General features: G+C 42.4%; 1 protein-coding gene across 4 annotated transcripts in view; it reads right to left on the bottom strand.

Annotated features, from left to right (window-relative positions):
• Positions 1-18,893, bottom strand: part of LOC104476296 (integrator complex subunit 6-like) — a 42,291-nt gene extending 23,398 nt beyond the window's left edge. For all 4 annotated transcript variants that reach the window (XR_015259691.1, XR_015259692.1, XM_086756297.1 and 1 more), the window contains exons 1-2: positions 18,546-18,893; positions 18,378-18,455 (exon numbers count right to left, since the gene is read on the bottom strand). Coding sequence is in view for 2 of the 4 variants with exons in the window: in XM_086756297.1 (XP_086612423.1) it covers positions 18,378-18,455; positions 18,546-18,866 (399 nt within the window). In the remaining 2 variants the exon portion in view is untranslated. The remainder of the gene's footprint in view (positions 1-18,377; positions 18,456-18,545) is intronic.
• Between the last annotated feature and the right edge of the window lie 1,287 nt (positions 18,894-20,180).

Here is a 20,180-nt window from a genome sequence, read left to right as displayed (position 1 = left end):
GAGGAGATTCAACAAAAACAGTTTTTGGTCAAGTTTAGCTCCCTGAATCAGTTCTTCAAGCTTTAGATTAGCACAAGGGAAACAGAGAAAACTCTGCAATGGGGCAAAAAGAAAGAACAGACTTTCAGCAGGACTGTCTCAGCTTTATCATCAAACTGCACTTGAAGCTCAAAGGAACAATGTAGTTCGATCAGCTGGGTAATTCTCAATAAAACACCATCAACACCCACTCACATGCACAGCTTAACAAAATACAGCATCTCATCAGCTGAGCTACAGCAACTCCCCACATGTGCTCGCAGCCCAAGGCAAGAATAAAGTGCAAACACAGGGCCCTCGTTTTGGAGTAAAAGTGACTTAGTTAATGATCTTTTTTTTTCAGAGTCAAAGAACACCAAATCCCAACAAGATCATTTGTGTTATCCTAAAAAAGTTTGCCTTAAAACAATTTAAGTGAACAACTACAAAAATATTTTTGTATGAATTCTATGCAGATGAAACTGCTTCATTTTGCCTGGTAAAAGCACCTATGAAATGACTCCAGCTTCTTGGGAATAGTCAGGCTGTAGTTCAAAAAGTGCTTTCCAGTAAAGACTGCTGTTTGAATTACTTCCTTGCAAAAGCACATGGACAGTGGGGAATAAAACATTTACAAAGGAAACAGTATTCCTAGCCTACAACTCTTGATCTGAACTCTACCAAATTTAAGAGTATTTCTTTATAAAATAAACAGTAACAATCTTCACTGATATTTGGAGATTCTTTTCCTTTTCCGAAAACGTTTGCTTGGCTTCCAGCTCCTACTGTGTTTGATCTAGCGGCAGTGTGGTCAGCCGCCTGCAAAGCACGCTGCCGTTTTCCCACGCACAACCAAGTCCGTTGAAGGTATGAGAAGCAGCTGGTGGCCACTGGTTTGCCTCCTAAGAAAATTATTTTTCGTCTTACAGCCTCTCACAGGAACTGTAAAGATAAAGTTGAGGAGAGCTGTGCCTTTTAAATAAACAGAGTAATACTGAAGACCTTCTCATTAAGAGAACAAGGGCAGCAAATGCAAGATTTCCTAATTCCATACACAATTTTAAATAAAGGTCTGATTAGTCAGTGTACTACATTCTCTAGCTTATCCCTAAAATCAAGCTTCTTGAACCAAAAACACCAAAATTAATGACAAGAAGTTCTACTTCCGTAAAATGTTTTTTTCCAGACAGACACGAGCCAATGTATATAATTAAACACCTATTTCAGAGACAGAAACTCAAGCCCCAAGGAACTCCGCATATTATCCTCTCCATATATGCCATAGGATCATTCTTAGGGCAAAGCAGAGTCAAGTACCTAACACAGAGCATATGTATAACAAGTTCAACAAAGCACTTTGAAGTAATTAAATAACAGTCTTTCCTAAATCCAAAATATTGCCACTAATGCTGCTTAAAAAAATAAAAGCACTGCTTTTTTTTATGTAGCACTACTTCCATTTGCCAGCAGAAACACTAATAACCAAAAAAGCTCCCACCAACCAAAAAACCACAAATCCCCACAAACTTAGAAGACCAAACACATATTCCACAAAAACTATGTATCCTCTATTGGTCAGTAATTATGAAGTCAAAACTAAATATTAATTATTTTAGTTGTTTATGAACCAATTCTGAGAGTAATTGCTCATAATCTTCAAAATTACATTCCTACTTAGGCACTTTTATGCCCAAAATTTATTAATAGCAATCTGATCAGCCTTTATCTTGCCACTATGCTACTAGCTTCTCCTTTGATAATTTCCATGAACAAGTAATTTTAGCCTGTATACACATATCAAAAGACTTTCAAAGATAGCTGGGAGAAAACAGAGTACTATAAGCAAATATCTCAGCCTGTTTGCTTATGCCAAGAACAGGCAAAAATGCAGTGTCATTTGCCTTCTGTGTTAACTGCAAGCTTTGAATACCATCCTATGAAATCCTGAGATCTGGAAGCAGCATGGCACCTTTCAGCTCCTGGCTTCGACCTCTGTAAGCAAATCATACTGAAAAAAAAAAATAATGTACTTTAAAAGTAACATTTTTTTCTGGTGACTTCATTTTCAGATGAATTCATGCCCTGCTCCATTTCACCATACAGCTATAGAAGTACTTCAGCCGCTTCAAGAAGCAGGTAAGGTCAAAATAGCTTATTTTGGCAGTAGATAGGCCCAGATGATCTAGTATTCACCAAGGTGTAAAGTCTACTGAAGAAGAGAAGGTTTTATTTAGACCAAGCAGAACCAGCACTAACCGAACATCAAAAGGAAGAGAGCTGCGCAGCAGAAGAAGATCTTGTTTGGAATCAGTAGCTTAAAAAGACCTTCAAGACTTAGGAGAAAAAAAACCAGAAGATTTCAGTTGCAAGAGGCAGGAAAGAGAATCTTATAAAATGCTTTAGTGGCGGGGGGGGGAGGGAGGGGGGAACACAACCCAAAACAAAAATACACACTACCTTTATCACACAAAAGAGAGCAATACCAAAGTACAAGTAAAACATTACCGGGTTTTGAATGTGTAACGCACATGTGTTGTAACCTCAGCCACACTGGCTTAACTGTCATATTTACTGGTTTTACTGCAGTTGTTTTGTTTGGCTGACTGTTGGGGGGCTTGAGTGTGCATGCATGTTCTGGTTTGGTTTTTTTTCACAATACAACATTTTTGGGCAGCATGGTTGTTTCCAACTATTTCTTAGCAGTTTTGTCAGCCTGCAGGGGCAGACCCAGAGGCTGGGCGTTAGAGCACAGGAATTCCAGGTCCAAAGCAGTCTCTCCTGATTTCACCGGCTCCATGAAATCCTGGGAGCTGGTGCTTTTGAGGCTGCAAGTCTTCATCTTTAGTGCTTCTACAGGCAATGCCAAAAGACAGAACTGCACAGTTTATTGTTCACTGGATTGCTTTCAGAGCTGATTCAAAAATTGTAACATTACTAAAAATAATCTTCCCAGTAAGAAGACAATTTGCAATCTAGCATGCCAATCACAACAGACTGTGTTACAGTAAGTATTCAGTATTTATTTAAATATACAGCTTTTTAGAGTTCTGTTAATGTTTCCTAGAAAGTTCAGATATTACAACTTGTTTAAAGTATTTAAGATTCTCAATAATTCAAGCTATTATTAAATACACCCATCTTAGGAAAACCAAGACTAGTTCAGAATAACATGCCTGTGGCATTCTAGGTTGCCAGTGACATCCATTTCAAAAAAATAAGGTAAGAAAAAAAAACAGCTGTTGAAATCTGAAACCACTCCTGCTACGGGATTTCCAAGCACTGTGGCAAGACAGCGAGACCGGCTAAGCATTTTGCCTTCCAAACAATCAGAATGGTTAATTTTTAAGTTACATTTCTGTTCACTGGTAACTGCACAGTCATAACTCAAACCTGTTCCTGTCTGTGTGACAGTCAAGCATGCGTTTCTTTTCTAGGGAACTGAATTACTCTTTGGGATCCTCTATAAAGCAAGAGGTTGCTTCTCAAAAGCCAAAAATACCTTCACCTCTTTGTAATCTCCTGAACACAGCCCCAGCATTGCTCGGTGGGTTCTGCAGCAGGGAATACTCTCCTATGTAACTGAGAGCTTTAGGAACTTTGGAACAGGAATTCTAGCAAACAGAAAGACTATCTTGGTAGCCACAGTTTTGCTACAACAAAACTCTGCCAAGGGGGAGAGGTCCTGGCACCATGTGTATCCCTGCCCCATGAAGGACACAGTAACACTGCTTGTTAGTACAGAACAGTCAATGCTCACACTACCCCCACATTTTTTATTTCATGTTTACTAGCTAGAAATAGCGCATAGAAGAAAGGTACTGACTATGTTATAAACATGGTGTAGATTTTTATTTAACATTTTCAATCCTAAAATAATTCAACATCACACAACCTGTATCACCTACTAATGTCATCCTCGCAAATGTCTCTCTGCACTGTGCAAACAGGGCAGAAGGAACAGCTCTAACAATTGACTCCCCTCCAAATACTTATGAATGCCATTTTTGAGGCAAGAGAGCTCTCAGGTTCTGTCTGTACCTTGGCTGCAGAATACTCTTCTCTCCTTTCAGTACCTGTGCTCTCTAGTTACTTTTATGCAACATACCAGTCCTGTCACTGCACAATATCAAACAGCCCTGAGTAAAGGAACTCACAAGATCAATTCTTTTTTGTTCTTGGCACAGGACAGTATCACAACACCCACCTCTTAGATATGAGATTAGCATACCTCCAGCACAGAATGATACTGGCACACAAGCCTGGAATCAGCTTACCATCAGGGCAGTGCTGAACACAATGAGCCAGCTTGGATCCAAGCTGTACTGTCCTGGATTTGGAGGACTAGTGCTGGTGGAGGTACATCAGCAGATCTTACTGGCTTAATGCAAAGTTAATGGGAAGTGGAAGAAAGTTTGATGGGACTAAGCCAGCTGTGTGCAGTTTCTATCATTGTGCTGGGCTCTCCAGCACACAGTAAATCACACTAAATATTATTAGTTTTATTCCACACTCTTCCCATCTCCCCTTCCCTTAGATGAGGATTTGAAACACAGATAGCTACTACCCCATCCTTCACTGCAACGAAGTAAGATTCTAGGGCAAAGATGGGTAAAAAGACAAATATGTCTTGTTTAGGAAGCCGGGGAGCCTATCTAGCTTTTCACATAGAAATCTGGTTTTGCAAAGCAGAACAGGGAACAGAGTTTCAGGCTAAAACTTAGACATGACCCTACTGCAGGCACAACAGAACTAAGCCCTGGTTGCTCAAGCAGGTATATGCTGCTATTTACTGTGAGAGCAGCCTAACAGAAATCCACTTCTCATCTGAGGAGTATTTTAATGGAATGTCAATTCACAGGTTTAAACTACTTCCTCAATAAGCCCACAGAGCACTCAAGTACAGTGAAGAGTCTACAAAAGCGTCACTTGGTCCTCCTTACATTACAGTTAGTGAGCAATAGGTTAGCGTTTTAAGGCTAAAGTGTTGAGAACAGTAAGCTAGTTGTTCTTCCCGTCAAGTTATTTCTGCTGGTTTTGTAGGACACTCAAACTGAAACCTAGTGGTCAAGTGCTTCTTTAAATCCAGAGTGGACTTTTTTAAAATTCTATTTTAAAAAAAAAAAAAAAAAATGCTTGAGTCCCAGTCAAATAAAAAGTCACTGAAGTTTAATATATATAGAAAACATCTTCAAGAGAACAGAGAAGCATAAACCGCTGTAATACATAAAGACACTGGAGCAGATTATTTCTTTAATCCCACACAGCTCATATATTTGACAACAGATTTTTTTTACCAGAAAGCTGTCACTTCACTTGTCTTCCATCTCCATCCACTTCCAGGCACAAAAATTCTTCCCTGCTCTCTGGGACAGACTATGTACCTTGACAACAAATGCAGAATCCCTCCTCTCCTCACTCACATTATTTTTTCCTACACAACTGGAAACAGCTTTAGTGCAGGGAAGGATGTGTCATGCACAGGCTACCTTTAGGCCAGCAAGCAGTGCAGCACAAACAAGGCAGTTGTTTCTAAGGAGACGACAGCCACACCACTGCGTTTCTGGGGTTTTACTTCAGAACAGCTGGCCTATAGTACAGTCCTGTAGGCTCATCACTCAGTGACAGAGGTGCATCTTCCAGTTTTATTTCATCCAAAAGCAATTCAGTTCTTAAATCTCAGTGCAGGTCTGCAGTGTGAGCTGAGGCGCACAGGAGATCCCCTTCAATGGCACATTTCTAAGGCAAAGTCTCCTGTAGGTGCACCAAAGACTAACGCATTTATAAAGACAGACTGGACCAGCTTGTTTTCTAAAGCATTTTAGTGAATGTGAACAAGATCAGAACTGCATTCTAGTGCGATATGTAAGCACCAGTTGTTCTTGACAGGCAATTACATAGAAAATGTTTCATCTTCTATAGAAAAAAAAGTATTTCTCGAGGATACTTTGAAAAAAAAGCCACACACCTTAAGAAACAAATCAGCCAAACTACACCACATGGTTCAATATCCTTTTAAGACAACTTCAAGATTAAACAAGATATAGGGATGTTTCTCGATTAGGAAATAATTCAAGATGTTTATGCAAGAACAACTCATATTTCGCCTTTAAGCACAGGCTCCATGCAAAACACTAGTAGAGAGGCTCTTAAGCTCCAGTTACAAAACAAGTACTGGAGCCTTCTGTTAATACTGGCATATTCAGAGAAGCACTACCTTCACCTGTTAGAAACATCAGACATAGAAGCTGCACGAACAACTCTCAGCTGGAAACTGTTATTGAAATCAAGCGATAATAATAATTAATGCCAATAAAAAAAACCCTACACTATCTTTTTATTTATTACTTGCTGCTCCTGCTTTAAGCCATCTCTGGATTTAGCTTTTCGGTCAACAATACTTCATGTGTTTTGACAGCTACGCTCACCACACTTTTTGCTGCACAAGGATGAAAAGACTATCCACGAAAGGAAAGTATAAATACCAAAGAGATCATCCTGTTCCAAAAAACATCCTTATTTAAATAAAAGAACACTATCAAGTTTAAAAAAGCACCTATTTCTGAGAAACACTCAACAAGCTAGGATAGTTCAGTACAGAGTTGAACCAGAACAAGCTATGCTTCACACAATAGCTTAATGGAGATAGAACATAGATGTAATCAAACAATTTAGAGCTCTAGTACAGTACATAAAACAAGAGGCTACCTGCTTCTGTTCAGCAGCATAGCAGTCATTTTAGAAATACCATTATAGGTGCATCTAAACCAAACATTGTAGAGAGGGCAACCATCGTAACATGAAGGTTTCAACAGAAAAGTTCCATTTACCCATAGCATAGTCTGCTCTTCCAGACTACCAAAACATGCTTTCCACGCCAGTCAGCCCCCAGCTCTGTCCTTCTTCTGGTCCCTTCCTACTCAGCATAGTTGGAAAAGTCACAAGGAATAAAGGCAATAGCTAAAAGGTTACGGAGTGTGTGCTATCAGCACAAGAGCACATTTTTGGGAATCGAGTGGAAGAGAATTACTGATGATCCTCTAGCTTTGCAGCCCAGAGCTGAAACGACACAGCATGATCCACACTCAGCTTGAAAACTGTCACATTCCTCCCACCTCGTTCCAAAAGCATATCATGGAACTAGTGCAGCACTAGTGCTGCATGTATGGCAAGTTCACTTTGAATCTCAAGAAAGTAACAAGTCTAGAGGGGAGTCACCTAATCAAGAAATTTCCTCAATTCATGTCTGAAATGCTATCCAAGGCATTGCTGGGGAAAAAAAAACAAAACAAAACAAAAAAAAAACAACAAAAAAAGATAGACTTTAGATCACAATTAAATTCATCTACTCCCTGAAGGAAAAGAAATTGAGAGACCTCAACTATAGCCTAGCAAATAACATCACCTTCACCTTCAAGTTTGATACAGCAAAAAATACGTTGGTGGAGTTGGTAGCACTGTTACGGTCAATTTCTTATTTTAGTGGAGGCTAAGTCACAGCTTTCCTCTAGAGTCAGTAGGTTCAAAAGTAACTATCTGAGCTTCAGCTCTTTTGATTAAATGGAGGCACTCACTGCCTCGCTGCACCTTGCCTGCCTCGCCACGGGAGGCCAGGCCCTGTCCCCAGCCCAGGGCTCGCACCATGTCCCCAGCCCGCGAGCGAGCGTACCATCAGGACGCCTGGCAGCAGCTAAAGGCACCAAGTGTTCTGACTCAACAGATGCGGATTTTCCACAAAGCAGAGTTGAACTTTTTTTTTTTCTTCCCTGTCCACCACAGAAACCTACCAGCTCTAGTGCAAACACGCTATCAAGACCAATACTAATGCATTATTCTCACTTACAAGCAGAGCGTAGCAACAACAGCTTATCTACACTGTAGATCTTTGTTTTCAGTCAAATTAGTCGTTCAGTAACATCCATCTTACGAAGATTTTTATTTTTTTAAAATACTATTTTACACTTAAGAGTCTAAAAGCATCTCTGAAAATACAGTCAAATCAGCAATCATCTTCATCTTTAAAAAACAAAATTAAGGAGTTCTGAAGCATTGATTTTGTAGCCTAGAATAACATTTACTATTTCTAAAATTGCCTTTTCCTGGAGAGTTCACATAGAAGCCCAAGCAAAGAAACACAGCAATTGGCTAAAGCGTGAGATCGCTCTTTCAGTTAGCAAATAGGGGGGGAAAAAAAAAAAAAAAAAAACAAAAACTGTGCTATTTTAAAGAAAACAAGGCTCTGGTTTACTTATCGGGTAATAAGTAGTTCAAGTTTCAGAGATAATTGTAAATGCCAGATCTTACACCAAAAGAAACTCTGTCTTTCCAACACTTTGCAGAGTGAATACACACATCAATCCAATCTGTGGGCAACCACAGATTCTGATCTGCACAAAAATCGGATCTCGTTACAAGAACGTACTTTTTCCTTAGCACCTTACTAAGACCTTAACCCTAGAACATGCTGCTTATAGTCGAAATGGATTACTACACAACGATTTTCTGACTATTCTAAAATTAGCAAGAAAAATGCAAAGCAGAAAATTGCTTTTAATGACTACTTTCTATACTTTTTTGGGGATAGAAGCACAAGAGTTACAAATTAAGTGGTACACTGTAAAAATAAAGTTTAAGAAGGAAGAAAAAAATTCCAAGATTCTAAATCTACATGAGTGAACTACTTAAATAACAATCTGCATTTAAAATTCAGAACAGCAGCAACTGCTCCTCCCATCACTTTTTTTGTAGTCTACGTTATTAAACAAAATCGGGGATAAAGGCATTCAAAATACAGAAAGCAAAGAAGAGAATCTCTAAAGACTGGATACATCCAGAATCTCCTCACAGGGCCCTTGGACTCACACTGCTCTCCCCTCCAAAAGCACTGATCTCCAGAAGACAAGTCACACGGTACAGAAATTACTTCTTCCCCAGCTGATCTTAACTGTCTCAAGTACAAAAATACTGTAGGAGATAGCATTAAGTTGTGTCTTTTCTTGTTCACAATAAGCTCAGAACATCATTCCTGCACCAGTGCTGCAAACCACAGTTCTTTCTGGCAAGCTTTTTTGAAAAATATGCAAGGATGAACACTGTAGAAGTGTCTGCAACCTTAATTGCCTTTTTCCATTCTTACAACGTGAGAATCAGCATTTAATATCATATTAGTTTTTCATAAAGTTTGAAAAGAATAAATGCTCATTTTCAAAATATCACATAAGTATTTTGTATTTTTAGTGAATTTTGTATTTTTTAGTGTATTTTTAGTATTTTTAGCTACAGCACAAAGCCAGGTTACAAGGCCTAGAACTTCTTCCATAAACATCAACAAAAAAGAAATATTCTAAAAACTCCACACGTGAAACTCAAATATTAACAGCACAAAAGGGGAGGGGGCAGCCAATAAAGATTACACATGGCAGGAACCACCAACTTCACAAAACACCTTCCTTCTCGCAGATATCTCACTGCAAAAATACAACAAGAGAGATCCAACTCAACTGTCCGATTACACATTTTGAGCTTCTATTTTTAAAATAAAAGCGACCTTTGCACTGAGGATGAGTTAAGCCTCTTAGTGCAAACATATCTACTTTCGTCTAGTTTATCCTGTAGTCTTAAGGGCTTACATCCTTGAATGTGTCCAAGATCAAATAAAGAACCAAATAAAAAGATGAAAAAAAAAAAACGAATTGCTACAGTAGCTATGAACAACAGATGTTGGTTTCCATTCAAGGCCTCTGGCATCTCATCAATAGTATTAAGCAGTAACACACTTCAGATGAAAAAGTAAGCTTTTAGTTTGCAAATTCCTGTAGAAACAGAACTGGTTCAACTATTTTCATTAAAAATTAACCTAGCAACACAGACTTTCCCTTCCTGTAAAGGCAGGTAGCAGGTGAAAACACAAGTTCAAGTATTTAACAAACTACAAAAACTATTGATAAAAATTTTAGCCAAGCAGAGTTTAGTCCATCATACCTAACAGTAAGTTAACTTCCGAACTGCTCTTCCATTTAAAATAAATTCCTTTCAAAATCTTAACCACCTTCTTCTTGCATGAACTTGAATTTTTACACGAGATCTCAATTTCAGAATGTACCAAACTATTTCTTTTAGAAGAATGAATCACACCGATTATTACTGGTTTGTTTTGTTTTGTTTCTTTAAAAAGGGAAAGGTACATTACTATGCACAAAATTCCATAGTATATTCCTTAAATAATGCTTTCTCCTCCTAACAACAGTTCCTGCAAAAGGATGTTTGCTACAACTCACAAACAAAAGGCAAACAGCAAGAAGCAGTCATTTAGGACAGGGAGAAAGAAGTTAGACCAGCATGCTTATTCATGTTTAAAAGCATTTCAGCGTGCTTTACACTACCCAGTACGTTCCCTCTCAAGACGGGAATGTGCTTTTTAAAGGATGCTCTCTATTGGAACCCATTTAGTACCTTTATAAGTTAAAAGGAGCTCCAAGACTTTACCGCACGCTTGCTACAAGGATGTCAACTGATAGTTCTTAAGTTTTTAGAAAATAGATTTTTAGGTAATTTTTCAGATTTTGAGACAGGCACTGCAGCATATAAAATACAAACCTACCACTTCCACCAACAAGAACCTTTTAACTGTCTTTGGCCTTACGTGTCCAATTGTAAAATAGATTTTTTTTTTTTCATATAAAAGGATCTTTTTGCATGCATACACACAGAGCACACATCCTTCATTTAAAGGCTTAAGTGGGTAAGGCAGTTAAATAGAAATGAGCATGTAAAAACTGTTTGGCAGGGGATTCTAAAACAGTATTAAATGGATTTTGTTTTGTCCTCAAAAAGAACTAGACAATCAGGATTTGCACGAGTGCTCTCAAAACAATTAAGTGGCTTCTATTTCTTTTCTTAAATTCATTGTGCTTAACAGAGGAAGAGCAATTGTTTGCTTTAACCTGCTAGTCATTTATGCTGAAAATCAGCCTTCTGAAAATACACAAATACCATGACAAAACCCAAACCAAGCACAGTGGAAGATGTATTGCATGACTGGAGGAGAGGTGTGCTTGGTACTGCACAGGCAATGGAAGATGTTAGCATTCAGAAATAAAAATATTGCTATGACTGACTCAAAACACGTATGGTGGTAAAACAGGAATGGCTATCTTTCTCTGCTAAACAAATACAGAACATAAGTCTCCTGAATTAGTTATCAAGAACAGACATTTCGTATCCTACCTACATTTCATCCAGTTCTTCAGTACTATATTCTGCACTTTTTTTTTTATCCTTCCAATAATGCTTGGCTAGTGGGTTCACTAAGTTTGTACATTATTTACAGCATATCTGGAGAGAAAGATAGGCCTCTCCCATTTATCTCAGTTTTCTTTTCCTTTTGCATCTCTACGATATTAGTTTCCATCCTGCCCCTGCAGCTGCTATCTGCCTTGCACCAAACAATTCTGCCTGCATACTGCACTACTAACTCTTAAACCTCCCAACAGTATTTCCAGCTGTTCATACATCCTTTTCCACAGCACAGGTCAGACCACCAAGTACTTGCATTTGCCAAAAGCCAGACCTTTTACATACAAAACTGATGGTTTTCAACCTCTCAAGGTTCCTGTAAAAGCCTAAACAATTTAAGATTATTCTGTGGATTTGCTACACGTTAGCTTGCTAGGTATTCCTCTGGTTTTCTCTTCCTTGACTAAAGTTAAAACACACACAAATGCATTTCCCCTCACCTCAGGCAGCTTTCCTGAAGATCTCTGCTTCAAACCCAACAGGTTTCACAGCTGGGTTTCTCTTTCTCCCTGCAGCTCAGGGTCAGGAGCTCTGATTTCATTTCTTCCAGAAACAGACAAATAGATCTCACATTTCTGTTTTGCAGCACAGCCTATTAATTCGCCACCCCCTTTGCAGAGTCACTGGTAATTGGTTACATTCTACACCAGCACAGCTTCTATATGAAAGCAGAATTTTAAAATGCAGGCAAATGCTTTTGCACCACTAAAAAACCAACATGGTAAAGTTAGCCTCCCTGAATCTGACCTTAAGAATACACAGTTTTAAAGTATTATTTTAGTATCATCAATTAACAGGTTATTTACACGTGGTAAGTACTCTGATAGACACTTAAAGGAGCCTTCTACAAATTCCTATTCCAGCCTCTAAGGTACCCCAAATCAGAGACCAAACTCAAAGGTCATCAAGCCCAATCCCCTACGAGAATTTCAGGGAAACAGAAAAGGTTGCTCAGACTCCATCGCGGAGGGCTGCCTCCACAAGAGAGATCTTTAGCACTAAAAAATACGTTCAGACTAGCAGGGAACAGCAACAGAAGTGGAAGGCATCCTATCTATCAGTCCCAGTTTGCGTTTCCCAAGCAGCAGCGTTTCACATACATTGTATTAGAGATTTTGAGCTAGTTCTCAGACAGCTACGTACATATTTCTGCACTCAGCCTATTTATAGTGCAGCCACAACTGACTCAAATTCAGTATAACATGCAACAGAAAGAAGAAAATGCATGTAATTCCAGATTCCGCAGAAAAAAACATATCTTAAGTTCTCTCAGTCCTCTGACTTGTGACTGGATCATTTATGAAGGTCATACTGCAGTCTCACAAGAATCTCTAACAAGAGCTGTATTTCTTTGACCCTGTCATAAATAATTTTCCTCAAGCATTGAGGAAAGGCCCTATCACTGCCAGGAGCCAGATATCAGCCACAAGGGAACAGTGCAGTCCAGTTAATCAATATCACTGGCATTTTTGTCCGGGCCTGAACTAGCTATTTGCAGTACAAATCCACAAGCAGACCACAAACTGCAGGATGGGAGGTTTAACAAAAATCAAGAATGGAAAAAAAACAAAGAGCTAGACCTTACATTCCTTTTCAAAAACTCTTTTTAGGCAGAGATTTTGGTATGAGCTCCATTTATAGAGAAATTTGGGTAGATCTTGCTCAAATCTTTCTCCATCTTTTCTGCATCACTGGAAAACAGGAAAAGCTTGAGGGAAGGGGGCAGGTGAGAAAACTCTTCCCCTCTCCCAATACTTTTACTCTATCACTACTACTTCAGGAAAAAAAAAAAAAAAAAAAAAGGCTTAAGATCCTGTTCATTTATACTATGGTATGTGCTTAGGTGTAAAGAAACACATATATTTGATAGAGGGAAAAAAAAAAGCAGTTGAGGATACTAGAAGTTTATATGATTTCAATGCAAGACTGGAACACCACCAGTCACAAGCGGTGTTCCCCAAGGCTCAGTGCTGGGGCTGGTTCTGTTTAATGTCTTTATCAATGATCGGGATGAGGGGATTGAGCACTCCCTCAGTGAGTTTGCAGATGACACCAAACTGGGCGGGAGCATCAATCTGCTCGAGGGCAGGAAAGCTCTGCAGATGGATCTGGACAGGCTGGACCAATGGGTGGAGGTTAACTACATGAGGTTCAGCAAGGCCAAGTGCCGGGTCCTGCACTTCGGTCGCAACAACCCCAGGCAATGCTACGGGCTTGGGGAAGAGCGGCTGGAAAGCCGCCTGGTGGAAAAGGACCTGGGGGTGCTGGTAGACAGCCAGCTGAACGTGAGCCACCAGTGTGCCCAGGTGGCCCAGAAGGCCAATAGCACTCTGGCTTGCATCAGGAACAGTGTGGCCAGCGGGAGCAGGGAAGTGATCGTGCCCCTGTACTTGGCACTGGTGAGGCCGCACCTCGAGCACTGTGTGCAGTTTTGGGCCCCTCACTACAAAAAGAATGGTGAGCCGCTGGAGTGCGTCCAGAAGCTAGCGGAGGGTCTGGAGCACAAGTCTTATGAGGAGCAACTGAGGGAACTGGGACTGTTTAGTCTGGAGAAGAGGAGGCTGAGGGGACACCTTATTGCTCTCTACAACTAGTTTATAGAGTGGAGGAGTTTGCAGGGAGGTGGGTGTTGGTCTCTTCTCCCAAATAACTTGTGATAGGACAAGAGGAAATGGCCCCAAGTTGCAGCAGGGGAGGTTTAGGTTGGATATTAGGAAACACTTCTTTACTGAAAGAGTGGTCAGGCACTGGAGCAGGCTGCCCAAGGAAGTGGTGGAGTCACCATCCCTGGAGGTGTTCAAAGGATGTGTAGATGTGTTGGGGTGACAGTTGGACTTGATGATCTTGAAGGTCTCTTCCAACCTTGGGATTCTATGATTTTATGATTCAAAAAATGCAACCAGGCAAATAAATAAAAAAAGACACAGACGACCATTGCTGACATACCAACCCTCAGCACAGGTCTCTGAACCACAAATTGTGGGAGCCTGGGAAAGCACTCTGCAGAACTGTCAGTAACATGCTTGGCCTGTTTTCACCCTGCTCCCCATGCACTCAGCATCAGCCTCATTTTGCAGAAAGGGATGAGAAGGGTGGAGTTGGCACACAAGTCTTGGAGCTACTGCAATACCGGGTCAAAGCATGGATGGGCTGAAGCAAGCTCCAAGTTCTAACAACCCATTAACATAAAGTCTTCAGAACAAGTACATATCAGGTACAATATTCATTGAATCAGGTAACACATTTGTATTGGCTAGAATGCCAACACCAGATACTGTGCCAGACAGTGAGGCTGTTCTTAAATCCACTTCTCTCACCCAAGAGAGGGGATATACATGGGAAAGTAAATTCCTTCAATATCTAAATTTAAGCACTAGTGTTTTAGTTGCAATAGACACCTGCCACACGCTACTGGATACAAAGGAGTTTTACTACAGGTATCACTAGCTTCTCAGGCATGCCAAATACCCAAAATCAGAATGGGCTAGCTTACTTCAAGGCTGCTAACACGCCACAAGCCTGAGACAGACTCACTTGACAGCATCCTATTACAGTTGTAATCTAAAAACAATGGAGGAAAAGATCTTATACACAGTATCAACATTTGGTTGAACATTCTCACTTCATGAGATAACATACTATTTTTCCCTCCTAGTCCACAAAATGAGAGTCTGACTCAATGTTTAACAGAACTTACAGGTTCCAGTAACTTATATAGGATCACATCATTAGACAACTGCAGGTTTACAGGTTTCATAACATGCTTTTAAAATATTGAATAGCTGTCTCTTACTGGAGAGCATTTTGGAAGTAAAGTAAGAGTTGTAAATGTCTGCATCAGAATTACTGTCACAAATCACCACCTATACATTATGTAACAAACAGGAGCAAAGCAGCTGATGAGGTTCCAGAGGCGTTTGCTGTGGGAGCAGAACCAAGATTCCTCACCTCACTGTCCCTCCCTTCCTAGGAGAGCACCCTGCCTCCTCTTTCAGACACATGCCACCACAGTTCTTTGCAGATCCATACTGCAAACTCAAAGATAAATAATCCAATTTTTAATAATGGCACAGAGAGCTATGAGCAGTCAATTAAAAACAGGAGCAACAGGTCCCCTAAATAATTTAAAACTCTATACTAAAGACAGGTCCAAGAACATTATCTTACTCGCACAAATCTTAGCAAATCAGTTGTGCAATTGCAGGATCTTTTCACTTAGCACAATACCACTGAATGCACAATGTTTTCTTGAGAGATTCTTGTCCATCAGAAGTGAACTAGCCCTGTTGATTTAAAATACTTTAAGGCTACAGGTAAATGAATTCTGAAACAACGAAAAACAATGCGCTCCTCTCACTGTTACCCCTGCTCCAAGCTGAAGTTCCCATAATACCTCTACCTCCTGGGTGGTCTCAACTCCACAACAAAATTACTTCCCTCAATTGCTTCACTGGTAGCCTTAAGAACTACCTGTGAGATTATATAATTTAATTAGTGTAAATCACAAAGAAAACAAGAGGATAGAGCAGCCACTAACCAAAACCAGCCGCTACTGCACATTTTTGGAAAGTAGAGTTGCCAAATACATTAACTTGTCAAGTTTGTTTTCTCCTTCTCTAAATCAAAAGAGACTAAGTATTTAACTACAGCACCATTAGCAAAGAAACTACATTTTATTTCTTTTACAAGCATGTTTTGCAAGACATACAGAATCTGGCCTAGACCAGAAAGTTTTCCTGGCATAACTCTGGTTGTTAGAAAACACAGCAGAGCTGCATCGTAAATACCAGTAAAAGGTCTTGAAAACACATCTCCAAATGGGAGAATCATGTTGCTGTAAGGCTTTCTCTGCTCAAGTAAGAGACAAGACGACAGCTTAACCATACTAATTTATGCCATGAAGTCTTTACGTAATAGTTAAACCGCAGCTGTGATCATAATTATGATAAGCATATATTTATTGGATCTGCAGCCTGTTCCTATACAAGTCACTAAGATCTGAAAAAAACATTTTAAGATTGTTTAAGGCCCAATTTAAAAATCAGCATGCTAAAGGAAGAAAAACAATTCTAAGATACCTTAGCATGTTACAAGAACCACAATGCTTTTTTTTTTCCCCCCTTCTCTCTTGGCTCTTTACTGCATGTCAAACATGATTCAATACTATGACGGGTATCACACAGTCCCACTTATTTCAATTACTGTTTACTAGAAGCAGGAACCTGGTCAGATGCTCATTAGTGCATCAGAATGTACACAGATGCTCATTAGACGTAAGGTTCTTCTTCAGCAAATCGGAGTATGTATGTGGTAATAACCTGTAGCACTACCACACAGACCTCCACCAAGAGTCCTTTTTTCATTAAATCATCAGTATGCTTGCTACTACTGCAGAGAAGATGTTTCCTCCTCAAACTTATGAAAGGTATAACTAAAATACTTGAGACACAACTAGGAGAAAAAACCTTTAACAGAAGAAATCTACAGTTAGCACTGGTGTAACAAATACTTGGGTTTTGCATCCAGCCACAAACACGGATGGGGAAAAGGATGTGTGCGTTATGCCTTAAAAAAAAACAAAAAACCTCTCCACGGCAGACCTAGGGTTTTTGACAGATAGGTTTCTGTAATTCAGAAAGGATGGTTTCAACTCAGAGAAACAGGATGACTCCTGCACCTTCTTCTGAGGAAATGAAAGGGAAAGGTGCAACAACGAACAATAAACACTGACTCACTAAGTCACTGCTGTCATTTCAGAAAGCAGCCTATACTTTTTAGCTGTGTAAATATACTGGTGATGAAAGGAGCCAAGATTCATAGCTCTTGATAATTAAGTTTCTTCATTATCAAAGATGTGAGCAGACAGCATCAGTGAGCACAGTTATTTTTACAACTTCTCTTCAAGAAGTTTTAGCTGGAGGATCCAGAGAGGCTAAGTTTTAGCTAGGAGATCTAGAGAGGGTTCTCTCTTCTTCTCTGGGATGATCAGCAACTGATTTTTCACATGAACCTCTCTGGCCTTCATAGTACAGGTTCAAGGCCCAACAGTTATGATAACTACAATATTAGTCACAGTGAATATACTCCCAACCCAGGGCTGTTCAGGAGGATTCTTACGCTCCCATCTCAATGTTTTCTGTGGTGTGCTTTACTTAAATATTTTGAATTAAGTTAAAATGTTTTTATCAGCAAGTTGAAGGCTATAGTTTAAGGGACACAGAGTCTCAATTTTTTTTTTCTCCTCCTGCCACAACCTCGTGGTGCAGTCAACATGACAAATGGCACGGCCCTACTTGCCTCAGTCTTGAGGAACGAAAAAATGAGGGGCAAGCGAAGCCAGCCAGGCAGACCACAGCTCACCACAACCCTGCTCAGAGATGTCAACCCCGGTGGCAATTACGAGCTCTTTACACAAAACCAGTACGGGTTACAGTGCACAGTCGGGGGAGGGGACCCCAACACCCACAGTGCCGCTTCTTCTTCCCTGGCAGAGGCGGAAAACAGCTCCCGGTGTCTCCGTCCCAGAACACACAGCCGTGCCGGAGGTGGCAGCGGCAGGAGGGTGGCAGGGGGGCCCCGCGGCGAGCCCCTGCCCCTCGCTACCAGCCGGGGGTCCCGGAGGGCGCTGCCTCCTGCCCTCATCCCGCAGCCCGGCCGGGACGCGACCTCCGCTGACGATGGAGTAAAACGGCTGCGAGAGAGGCCGAGACCCCGCGGCGGACGGCTAAGGCGAGGCGCGGGCCCCGCAAGAGCCACCGCCTCACGGGAGGCGGGTGAGCAACGGCCCGGGAGGCGGAGCGCGGACGGCCGCCCGCCCCTCTCGGCACGCCGGGGCGGTGAATCACGCTCCCGTCCGTCTCCTCCCCTCCACCGCCACCCCCCCGCTCCTCCATCTCAGCAGCGCCCTCAGCCTCTCTCCTCCATACAAAAGCAAAATGTCCGCCATCTTCACAGGCTGCTGCTGCCGCCGCCGGGCCGGACGGGGCTGCGCCGCGCCGCCGCCGCGCCAATGGCGGCCCCGCGGCGGGCCCGGAGTGGCCGCAGGTTGCGGGGAGGGGGTTTATTACCTTAATGCAGTAGGGCTGCTCGTCGAAGGTAACCAGCATGTACCTGTCGCCGCGGCTGGCCGGGTCTCGGGCCCGCAGCTGCGGAGAGAGCGAAGAGAAGCGGCGTGAGCGGGCGAAAGGGGGCGACCGGGGCGGCGGCCTCCTTTCCCGCCCCGGCCCCGCACTCACCTTCATGAAGATCTCAACGGCGCCCTTGGCGATGTCCAGGTAGCTGGTACCCAGATACGACCGCTGGTTCATGGAGGCGGACGTGTCTATGAGGAAGAGGAGGATCGGCATGGTCCAGGCAGAGCCCCGGCCCGCCGGGCACCCTGCGGGGAGGAGGGGGGGGAGCGGCTCACTCACTCCCCCTGGCCGCCCGCCTGCCCCGGCTCGGCTCGGCTCCGGCTGCGGCCGCTGCGGCTCGTTACTGAGCTGCCTGTGTTCGCCGAGACTCAACTTCTCTTCCCTGAGCCTCCACCAGCACCATGTGACCAGCGCGCACGCCATTGGCTGCCAATTATACCCGCATTTGCATATTCATGGCGGAGAGGGGGAGCGGGCAGGCGGTGGGCTGGCGAGGGAGGCGCTAGCGGGGCCCTCCGCGCGCGCGCCGCACCTGTCATCCTCGCTCCGCCCTTCTGCGGGGTTCCCCGCCCCTCGCCCCAGGGGCGGCCCCGCCCCCCCCCCCGCGGGGGCTCCCCGGGAGGGAGAGCGCTCGGTGGCGGATCCGCCTCACGCCCCCCCCAACCCCCGGTAACCGTCCCGTCGCAGCGGCCCTTTCCTGCGGCTGAGTCACCCTCAGGCCGAGCCGCTGCCTCACACCTGCCCGCCGCGGCCTACCCTCACCGCGGCCCAGCCTCGGCGCTCACACGGCCCCTCGACGGGCCGGGAGCTGTAGGCTGGCCCTGGGGAGCCCAGGGAGGCAGCTCAGCTAATCACCCGGTGATATAATCTGGTCTTTAGAGGTTTCACTTAAGCACTAAATCCTCAGCCCTCCACGTGCGGCTGTTTTCCAGTCAGGTAACAGCCATCTTCCACAGGCAGCGGCCGGATTTGGGCATCATGCACCATCCTTAGGTGCTCCCAGGGCACGGAAGGCAGGCTGCCAACAAATTAACTGGCAAAACTGAAAATACATAAAACCCTGCCACTCAGGTGAAAAAGAAAAAAAAAAAAAGTCTCAGTCTGAAGGAAGGGATCAAGGTGTCCTGCTGTGAGGAAGGAAAATTTGAGGCCTCAGCCCTCGAGCAGGCAGGGCTGGGGCCCTGCGCACACACAGCTACTGCTGGCTGTAACTGGGTAAGAGGAACGGGACTGAGGAAACATTTAGCACTATGTCTGCTTGTGAATGCTTGTTTGCTTCCAGGACCAAATCCAAAAAACACAAAAGCAGCACTGTCAACATGAATCTTGGTATAAAATAATAATTAAGAAACTGATATTTTCCAATGCTTTTACATTCAAAGGCTTTTTCTGCAGATTTTCTTTGCCATTCCTTTGAACAACAGGCAAAGAGTGAGTTTCAGTTTTCACTTTGCTTTTGTGAAACATTTGGACAATACTGTTGTTTCACACCACCACAGGTGAATTTAAAATCCCCATTACAAAGCATTACAAAATAAGAATGCTTGTAAATATATCATTACCCATCTTGATCAAAATAATCAGAGATGTAAATCCATTTAATTCAGGGATATACCTGTCCCTTCTGTCACCAAAAACCCCCAACATCTTAATAGAGGATGGTAGCAAGTCTTTACATTGGTTTTAGAAAGAAGTTTGTCTTTTCAAAAATCTTAGGTTCTGCAAATATTTGTCACA

Source organism: Chlamydotis macqueenii, chromosome 11 (genome assembly GCF_036417535.1).
Source record: "Chlamydotis macqueenii isolate bChlMac1 chromosome 11, bChlMac1.mat, whole genome shotgun sequence".
Taxonomy (NCBI): Eukaryota; Metazoa; Chordata; class Aves; order Otidiformes; family Otididae; genus Chlamydotis; species Chlamydotis macqueenii.
Note: the sequence above shows the minus strand (reverse complement) of the source record. Positions and strands in the feature narration are given on the sequence as shown.